Below are 9,213 nucleotides of genomic sequence, written 5' to 3' on the forward strand. Positions count from 1 at the left end.
CGAGTCTCCCCTGGCCTTCCCCTCCCACGCTCGGGCCCTGCCACATGGATGTCTTGGCACTGACTGCTGTGTCCGGGTGGTTCGTCTTCTGCAGGCAACTCTGGCCCTGTGGATGATTGTCCAGGAGCCCCAGTGCCCAGGGCCTTTGATGGACTATTCCCCTCATCTCCTCGTCGATCTGCTCTTCCAAGTCTTCGACAGCACAGAGCAGACGTCAGAGGAGGTCAACACGTTCTGGAGGGGATGCCAGGAGCAGCACGACCTTCCCACCGACCCCAACAGGTGCTCCGTGCCAGTCCTCCCCTCCCTCCCATGCCCTCAGGGCTGGGGCCAGGGCTCCCAGCATGACCTGGGCTTTGCTCTGCACACAGGTTTGCAGTGCTGACCATGAAGGCCCTGCTCTGCTGTCTCCACTGGGAGGATGGGGTGAATTCAGTGGAAGACAATGGTGGCTGGGCCAGGCTCCTCAACGCTCACAGCCGCCGCTACGCAGTGGCCCTGCTGGCCAGGTGAGACCCCCTTGTCCCCGCTGCCCCTGTCCTTTCTGCCTGTGCACGGGGCACCTCCCACAGTGCCCGTGGTCGTGGGCCAGAGGGTCTTGTCACCGAGGGACGGCCGAGCAGAGTGGAGAAGGCTGGGAGAGGCGGGTGCACAGGAGGAGCCGCCTCCCAGAGTGCCCTCGTCCCCTCCTGGGCTGGTGGGGAAAGACCAGGCCTCTGTCAGTCCCTCCCGGGAGAGGTTTGCCCGCCTGGCTCAGGTCCATGATACCTTTTTCCCCTTGCCAGGGAGAAGCGCCATGTCTCCAGGCCCTTGTGTTCCCGCATCACACTCCACCTGCTGGAGCTGCTGAGCAGGGAGGAGCTGTGCTGGGACCTGCCTGCCATGGCATTCCTTGTGGAGGTGAGCCTGCTGGCGAGCGCTGCCTCGCCCAGCTGCCTCCACCTCTCTGCCCTCTGCCAGCCGCAGCTGCCGGGACGGTGCTGCGCCCTGGGCTGCTGCCTGGGCCCAGCCCTGTGCGGGTCCGGGCTCCTGCCGGCTGGGCACCCCGTCACTGCTCCGTGCCTTTCAGGTCCTGGACTGCCTGGACACCAAAGAATGCGGTGACAGGGTCCTGGAGACGCTCTCAAGGAACTTGGGGAGCACCAACAAAAAGCGGCGTCAACTGGCGCTCAGAGTCGTCGTGGCACTCAGCCAGGATCCCGTGATGGTGAGAAGGGGCAGTTGGCTGAAGCCGCGCTGGAATCCTGGGGCAGTCGCTTGGGCTTGGCTGGGCTTCGGGAGCGGTGGCAGCTGCTCCCAACTCTGCTGCTTCCCCGTTCAGCTGCCCGAGTCCCTCGGGACAGGCCTTTGGCCTCCGGGCCACGCGGCAGCACGTGGGGCTGCCCCGTTGGAGCGGGATTGGTGGTGCAGCCGTTCGTGGCTTCACGGCACAGCATTGTGTTCCTCACAGGCCGAGAGCATCTGGAGCCTGAGTGAAAGGCTCGTGCAGCTCCTGGGGGATGCAGACAGAGATGTGGTTTGGATGACCCTCTCTGTGCTCGACCATGTGCTCTGGACCAGTCTCTGGACACGGCGCCACGAGAGAGTCCGCAGCAAAGACCCCCTAATATCCACCCCCACCGGCCTGCAGTTGGCTGAGGCGCTCCGGCCACTCTTTGACCACGTAAGGCTCTGTGCCCCCCCCGCCACGGGCTCTGGGTACTGCTGGGAAACTTTGGTCCCTGGGGATTTTCAGGCCTGTGCCCAGTGGGGCCTGGAGAAGCTGCTGCTGAGCTCTTTTCCTCTTTCTTTCCGCCAGGACGACAGCAGTGTGCGGCAGGGCTCCATGGTCCTCTTCTCTCGTGTGATCAAAGTGATCGAGAGAGAGGGAAAGAGGCCCCTGAAGCCACTCGTGTGCCTGAGCCTGCTGCCGCTCTACTTCCACCGGCACGACGAGAAGGTGCTCGTGAAAAGGGTGAGGACTCGTGGGCTCTGGTGTCCCGTGGGAGGGGGCTGGGCCGCCTCCTGGCCTGGCACCCCCCGGGCTCCAGCCTCCTCCTGGCCTTGGTCCAGGGACAGGGGTCCCGTGCCCTGGGCTGCGCTGCCATGTCCTGGTCTCTGTTGCTCTGCAGGCCTCTCAGGGAGCACTGCTGGCTGTGACCAGGTTCCTGAAGAGGAGGGATCTTGGGCACCTGGTGAACACAGAGGAGCCATGGAGCTTTGGCGAGTGCCTGGTAAGGACGGCCCCAAAGCCCCAGTCCCCCATGCCCAGAGTGTGGGGCTGGCACTGTGCCCCTGCCCACTGCTGCACCCGCCTGTGGGACAGCAGCCTGTGCCCCACACGCTGCTGCCTTCCCTGGGGCGTGCAGGCTCCTCTGCGGGCTCCTCTGCCCCCGAGCCAGGGTGCCGCTGGAGCCCCGGCCCAGCTGGGCTCTGGGGCAGGGCAGTCCCGCCGCTCCCAGGGAGCAGCCAGCCCTCTGCTCCCTCCAAAGCCCGGCCCCAGCGGCTGCTGCCCGGGCCTCAGGGCTGTGCGGGCAGGGGAGGCCAGTGCTGGGCGCAGGCAGCGCCCGGCCAAGGGACAGAGCCCCAGCCAACCCTTCCCTCCATGCCCTGCCGCTCTCTCCAGCTGAAAAAGGACCGAAGACGAGTGGCCAAGTACATGCACCAGGCCCTGCCGTACCTGCGGAGCCCACAGCAGCCCCTGCGAGAGGCAGCCGTCAAGTTCATGGGTGAGCCACAAGGCCGCGGTCCCTCCCCACCCCGCTGCAGCTCGGGCCCAGCCCCGGCTGCTGCAGCGGCAGCAGCATCCGGCCCAGGGATGTGCTGTGGAGTGCCCCGGCGGCTGCTGCTGCCCCGTGCCAGCCCAGCCCTGGGGCACCGCAAGGCAGGAAGGCCCCGGGCTCAACCCTGCCAGGGCAGGAGGGCGTGTGGCCGGGCTGGCAGCGCCGCTGGGGGGGCAGCTGTGCCGCTGGGGCCGTGACAGGATCTGTCTTCCCAGGGATCGCCGGGGGGTACCTGAGGGGACAGCCCAATGAGCTGCAGCTCATCATCGATGGTGAGTGAGGGCACTGGGGGCTGCTGGAGGAGCACAGACCCTGGGCAGGCAGCTGCAATCCTGCCCTGGCTGCGCAGGGCTCTGCTCCCTGCAGGGATGAGGGGTGGCGTGGGCAGAGCAGAGAGACATTTCAGGGCCACGGGGGGTATTGCTGGCCAGCGCCTTCTGCCTGATCCTGCTGGGCCCTGCTCCCTCCTGGCAATGGCAAGAGCTTGGTGGCATGGCCCAGGCAGGAGGGGCTCCTCGCGTCACCACCGATCCGGGCTCTGACCTTGGCTCTGTTCCTCTCTCTTCCAGCCCTTCAAGCCATCACAGACGACAGCAGCCCCACTGTCTCAAGCCTGGCGCTTGAAATCATCCGCTTTGTCGGAAACGTCCAGACAGCTCCCTACCCCAGGTTCCAGCAGCTCCGAGACCAGCTCTGCGGGGCGTGGAACAGCCGGCCTTCTCTGTGGGGCTGAGTCTGCCTGTGCTGCTGCAGCTGTGTGCAGAGTTGATGCAGGCAGCTCTGTCTGTTGGGGCCACCCGAGCCTGTGGGGAAGACACCTCTTCTCTGCAAGCCCTTCCTTTTACCCCAGCGTAGGACTATTCAATAAATATTGTCCCACCCAGAGGCCCAGGAGCTTCTTTTGGGTGCCCGGTGTCCACAGGGCATCGGGGAAGAGGGGAAAAAGGGCCCTTGTGCTCAGCAACACTTGCCCGGCTGTGCGGTGGGGAAGAGCAAGTGCCCAAAAGGCCCTTGGCCTTGGGGGGTTCTGCTGGAGCCTCAACACTTGGGGCAGAGTGGATGGGCAGAGCCTGGAGCTGTGGGAATCCCTGAGAAGCTGGTCCTTGGAGGTGGCCACAAGCCCTGTCCCGGGCAGGAAGCAGCATCTGTGGCCTGCCCGTGTGTTGCTGTCTGGATTGCTGAGGGCTGGGAGGTGCCTCTGGAGCCGGTTCCTCTGGAGCTCCTTCAGGGCTGCGCCGCCGCCGGGCAGGTTGGCGGGGCTGGGGGAGACCCTGAGGGGACGGGGCGCTGGGAGGCCCTGAAGGGATGAGGTGCTGCGGAGGCCCTGCCGGGACAAGGGAGTGGGAAGCCTTGAGGGGAATCCAGGAGGGGCTGGGTGGCAGGAGGCTGCGAGGGGACAGGATGGGCAGAGGAGGCCCTGAGGGGACAGGATGTGAGAAGCCCTGAGGAACTGGGGGGGTAGAGGCCATAAGCAGACCCCAATGCAGCCCCCCGGTTCCCTGCCAGCCGGCAGCTCTGGCGCCTGCCCGGGGCATCTCCCATCTCTGCGGCAGAAGCCCTGGATCCTGGCCAGGAGGGTGGGGACACCCCCAAGGGGGCCAGGCTGGCCTGGCTGGGGACAAGGAGGAGAAGGGGGCCCTGCTGGGGCGCGTCCGCCGGGTGCTGCCGGCGAGGGGCAGGGGCACAGGCAGGGCTGTGGGCCAGCCCAGGCCCCCTGCGGCTGCCCAGCCCACGGGGCTGTGGCCCAGAGCCCGCTGACCCAGAGCTCTGGGCCCGCAGAGCTGCTGCCAGCACGGGGAGGGCGCGGGGCTCCTCGGGCAGGGCTGCGCAGTCGCTGCTGCCCAAGCGGTTCCGCGCCACAGACAACAGCAGCAGGCTGTGCACAGGAGCAGCACCCACAGCGCCTGGGCCTCCTCAGTGAGGCTCCCACACCGGCCACGATGCCAAAAGCGGGGATGCTGTGGGCACAGTCGCACGTGCTTTGGCCAAAGGCTTCAGGAAAAGTGGCCACAGCGGCTTTCTATTGACTGCCCAGCCTCACAGCAACACTGGGCAGCTTCGGGGGCAGCCTGTCATCCTGACTGACTTCCACGGCCGTGCCTGAGGGCAGACTCACCTTCCACACTCAGGCATCCCAAGGCACTGGCACTGGGGCCAGCCTTAGAGACTGGGATGGGACATGAGCCTTGGGCTGCAGCTGCTGAACCTCTCCTCCAGGCAGGCACCTTAAAAACACAGGCGTGGGCTTCTAAACTCCAAATCCAGGCCTTCCTGGAAGGGAAGGAAGAAGCACCAGAAGCTGAAGCCGGGCCTCATACCATGAGGTTCAGGCATGGAGGGAAGTCAGCACTGTGGGCTCTGCTGCAAAAATGGCCCAGGTCACAAGCTCAGGTTTTGCTGCTAGAGGATCCTACTGTGGCCTTGCTGGAGCCCATTCCCTACCAATGCATGGCCCTTCATTGCTCTTGGATCAAGTGTTCTGGACCTGTGGGAACACAGGTGCCCCGTGTCCATGCGAGAGCAGCAACTGGCAGAACACGTCTGCTTCCAGCATTTGTCTTGGCTGCTCCTTCAGTGGGCTGGCACCTTAATCAGAGACACGGAACAGGTTTGCATCCCAGAGTTCTCCCTATCCCCTTCACTTCTCCCCAGTGCTCTGGATATCAGCTGGCAGTCGCAGTCGGACACACAGCACCTGGAGCTTTGAACATCAGACTGGGCAGCTTTTATTTGGCAGAATGCAAGGAAACTTGACAGGATCTCTGAGCAATCTAATCTTCCTGCGAAACTCAGCAACTGACGGTGGTTTTGTGCTGCAGGTCATCACTTCCGTGCACAAATCATTCCCGCGAGGAGAAACTGCTTCTGCCTTCTGACGGATGCCGAGCACTGCCACCAATTGCTCCGGCTACCACTCCCAACGGCCCCCTGCAAGAGCGCAGACATCAGCGCCCGTTGGCTTTGGCCGCCCTCTGGCAGAGAAGTCCCCCAGGGGCACACCTCTTTGGGACAGGAGGCGGGCACCACCCCTGCCAGGACTCGGGGCGCTGGCAGGTCTCCTTGGGCGAGGACTTGCCAGAGCTGCTGATTTTGCTGCAGCCCCGGCCAATGGGGTCAGAGCGGCATTGGTGCCCTTGCCCCCCATATTCCTTCGGTGTGTCACAGCCCCGTGTTTGGGAGGGCCACCAGCCGGGACTTCTGCCAAGGAGCCCGTGCCAGCTCCTGTGGAGGCCCCGTGCCCTTCCCGCTGCGCCCGCGTCGGCAGCCGAGGGGGCTCCTTCTGCTGCTGTGGGCAGGCACAGCAGGGGAGGCTTTGCTTAGTTTTTGAGCTGGGCCTAAAGTTCATGTCCAGCTGTCTTAGATACTTTGGAGAACGGGCTCCTTCCGACCTGGGGCAGGTTGGCCGGGCGGGGGGAGGCCCCAGGGCACGCGGCAGTGTGTCACAGGGCCCTTTGTGACACGGCGGGCATCGCCGATGGCGTGCAACGGGGCAGGGTGTCACAGGGCCCTTTGTGACACGTCATGACATAGTACCGGTGGTGACGTGGCCACGCCTCAGTGCTCCTCGGAGCGTGCGACGGGAGAGACGGGATAGAGCGGTGCTGTGCGGAGCCCCCGTGCAGCCAACTCCTTCCTCCTGACCCGGAGCGTTTTGGAGGCTTTTCTGTGGTGCGAGCGTCCTTGAGGCCAGACCGCGGGACTTGGTGACACGGAGCTTTGGCGAGGTGTCTCCAATCCCTGCGGCCAGTGCCCTTGAGGCCACACCGCAGGACTTGAGAACCCCTACCCTTTCCCAGGGTTTTCTCCCTTTTAGTTGCCCTTGAGGCCAGACCGCAGGACTGGTGACCCGGAAATTTTCCGAGGAGTCTCCAATCCCTGCGGCAGGTGGCCTCCAGGGCAGCCTGCAGGACTTGGGGACGCAGAGATCTTCCGAGGTGTCTCCCTCTTGCAGGTGCCCTCAAGGCCAGACTGTGGGATGGCGGGAAGACGCCTGAGCCTGCACAGGCTCTTCCGCGAGAAGAGGGTTAGCCCTGCGACCGACCCAACACAGCAGCCTGAAGAGGCGGAGCAGTTCCAGCCCCTGCAGGAGGGTGAGTGGCAGAGCTGGGCCGCAGGGCTGGTGGCTGCCGCCAGATGGGCCTCTTCCCATCCCATCCCCTGTGGACATGGTCAGGGAAAGGCAGGGGGGGAAGAGGGGCTGGGACTGGTCTCCCGGCAGCTCCAGGCGCTGGGCATCCTGGGACCGGCCCTGCCTGTGGAGCGCAGGACTGGGCTTGTGTTCTCCGGCCTGTCCCGCAGCCCCTCAGCTCTGACCGCGCTCGCTCTTTGCCAGATCCAGGCCGGCAGCAGACACAAGAGCAGGACCGTGCCCGGGGCCGCTTCCGCAGGGCAGCACAGGTACTTGCAGCCATGGCCACCTGGGCTGGGCCTGCTCTCACTGTTTAGCCTGGCACTGCTGGCGGAGCTCTCCATGGCACATCCCTCTCTTCCCTGCTCTTCCTTCTCCTGCAGGCCTTTCTGAAATTCGTTCCCGTTCGGCGAAGAAAGTACAGGGTCACACCAATTGAGGACACGGCGCAGCCTGACCCCACGCCGAGCGAGCTCCAGGTTGACCCCGATGTCGGCACCGCGTCGACCGATGGCCCAGCAAACCGTGACACCGCGGTGACCGACGACACGACAACCTCCAACGCCGCGCCGCCTGAGCTCACCCCGCAGGCTGACGGTGCAACGACTGAGGGCATCGCAGACGCTGACAGAACACCCGTTCAGCACCTGCCCGATGATCCCAGTCTGGAGGTTCTTGAAGAGGAAGTGATCTCTCTGGAAGTAAGCAGCCTGTGGGCAGGGACAGTCTGGCCCCTCAAGTCAGGTCTGCTGGGCCCCCTAAGCCTTTGAGGCCCTCTCCTGGCCAGACTGTGGGACTTGATGACCTGCAGCGTTCCGAGCACTCCTCTACTGCAAATGCCTTCAAGGCACCTGTGCAGGATTTGGTCCCCCACACATTTCCACGCCATGTCTCCCGCAGGTAGCCATGGAGCCAGGCAGAGGCATGGAGCAGAGACCCCCCTGGGTTTGCAAGCTGGCCTGGGTGAAGAAGGAGGAGAAGGAGAAAAGCCCTAGGCCTGCCCCAGCACAACACCCTGAGGAGGCGGAGCAGTTCCAGCCCCTGCAGGAGGGTGAGTGGCAGAGCTGGGCCACAGGGCTGGTGGCTGCAGCCAGATGGGCCTCTTCCCATCCCATCCCATCCCATCCCATCCCATCCCATCCCATCCCATCCTATCCCATCCCATCCCATCCCATCTCCTGTGGACATGGCCAGGGAAAGGAATGGGGGAAGAGGGCCCGGGGCTGATCCCCCAGCAGCTCCAGGCACTGGGCATCCTGGGGCCGGCCCTGCCTCTGGAGGGCAGGGCTGGGCTGTGTTCTCCGGCCTGTCCCCCAGCCCCTCAGCTCTGACCGCGCTCGCTCTTTGCCAGATCCAGGCCGGCACCGGACACAAGAGCAGGGCCGCGCCCGGGGCCGCTTCCGCAGAGCTCATCAGGTACTTGCAGCCATCCCCCCCTGGGCTGGGCCTGCTCTCACTGCTCAGCCTGGCACCGCTGGCGGAGCTCTCCATGGCACATCCCTCTCTTCCCTGCCCTTTGTTCTCCCGCAGAGGGTGCGGAAATCTGCTCCCGTTCGGCGTAGAAAGGCCGGGACCTCAACAACCAATGTCGTGGCACAGCCTGAGCCCAACCCCACCGAGCTCAAGGCCAAGGCTGACGCCCCAGGGACTGAGGGCATCGCAGACGCGGACAGCACACCCGTTCAGCGCCTGCCCGATGCTCCCAGTCTGCATGTTCCTCAGGAGAGAGTTGTCTCTGCTCAAGTAAGCAGCCTGTGGGCAGGGATTGTGTGGGCCCTCAAGCTTGTTCCGCTGGGCCCCCTCAGCCTTTCAGGCCGGCACAGTGTAGTGGGAGGGGAAGCACTTCTCGGCGGAAGCCGGGAAATTGCTCCCTCTGGCAGCTCTCCAACTCTCCCCTGTGTCCCCTCCAGGTGCCACCTCTGGTGAGGTCCATCCACTCGTGGCTGACCTCCAATGTGTCTGCTGGGCACGTGCTGGATAAGACCCTTCTGGCACTGACCGAGGCACACCCCGTGGATGTCACCATCACCCTCCTGCGCTGTGCTCCCTCATGTGACAGGTACGGGCCCCAGCTGCCTTGAGGGCTCCGGGCTCACCATCATCCCCCTGCCCCTGAAAGCACTGTGGCTCTGTCACTCGGCCCCTGCAGCTGCCCACGTCAGGGCACTGTGGTCCAGATCCCCCTGACGCAGAGCTCTGACTCCACAGAGCTGCTGCAACCATGTGGAGGACCATAGCCTCATCGGGAACCACGCTGCGGAAGGTGCTGCCAACACTGCTCTGCGTGATGGAGGACTGGCCGTGGTACTACACACGCACCTC

The 9,213-nt window shown here is 64.7% G+C and overlaps 2 protein-coding genes across 2 annotated transcripts; both read left to right on the forward strand.

Moving 5' to 3' along the window:
• Positions 1-90: 90 nt before the first annotated feature.
• On the forward strand, positions 91-3,638 carry LOC113962468 (maestro heat-like repeat-containing protein family member 6). The gene is made up of 10 exons (XM_027673220.1): positions 91-282; positions 372-509; positions 786-900; positions 1,070-1,207; positions 1,451-1,663; positions 1,799-1,954; positions 2,112-2,213; positions 2,606-2,708; positions 2,978-3,034; positions 3,332-3,638. The coding sequence occupies exons 1-10, from the start codon at positions 113-115 to the stop codon at positions 3,493-3,495; spliced, it is 1,356 nt and encodes a 451-aa protein (XP_027529021.1). The 5' UTR covers positions 91-112; the 3' UTR covers positions 3,496-3,638.
• A 2,290-nt stretch (positions 3,639-5,928) lies between these two features.
• On the forward strand, positions 5,929-9,206 carry LOC113962469 (the record flags this gene model as incomplete). The annotated part of the gene is made up of 8 exons (XM_027673222.1): positions 5,929-6,853; positions 7,096-7,160; positions 7,275-7,592; positions 7,792-7,942; positions 8,243-8,307; positions 8,422-8,634; positions 8,802-8,950; positions 9,100-9,206. Coding segments are annotated over exons 1-8 (1,183 nt in total), but the record flags the coding sequence as incomplete, so codon positions are not given.
• Positions 9,207-9,213: the final 7 nt, after the last annotated feature.

Source organism: Neopelma chrysocephalum, unplaced genomic scaffold, assembly GCF_003984885.1.
Source record: "Neopelma chrysocephalum unplaced genomic scaffold, ASM398488v2 Primary Assembly neopelma1_180803, whole genome shotgun sequence".
In the NCBI taxonomy this organism is placed as follows: domain Eukaryota; kingdom Metazoa; phylum Chordata; class Aves; order Passeriformes; family Pipridae; genus Neopelma; species Neopelma chrysocephalum.

What these genes read in the sequence shown, in the direction of transcription:
- LOC113962468 (XM_027673220.1), top strand. Translation starts at nt 113, where the DNA reads ATGATTGTCCAGGAGCCCCAGTGCCCAGGGCCTTTGATGGACTATTCC. An exon ending in AGAAGGTGCTCGTGAAAAGG is followed by an intron (nt 1,955 to 2,111) that starts GTGAGGACTCGT and finishes GTTGCTCTGCAG; the next exon opens with GCCTCTCAGGGAGCACTGCT. An exon ending in GGAGCTTTGGCGAGTGCCTG is followed by an intron (nt 2,214 to 2,605) that starts GTAAGGACGGCC and finishes CGCTCTCTCCAG; the next exon opens with CTGAAAAAGGACCGAAGACG.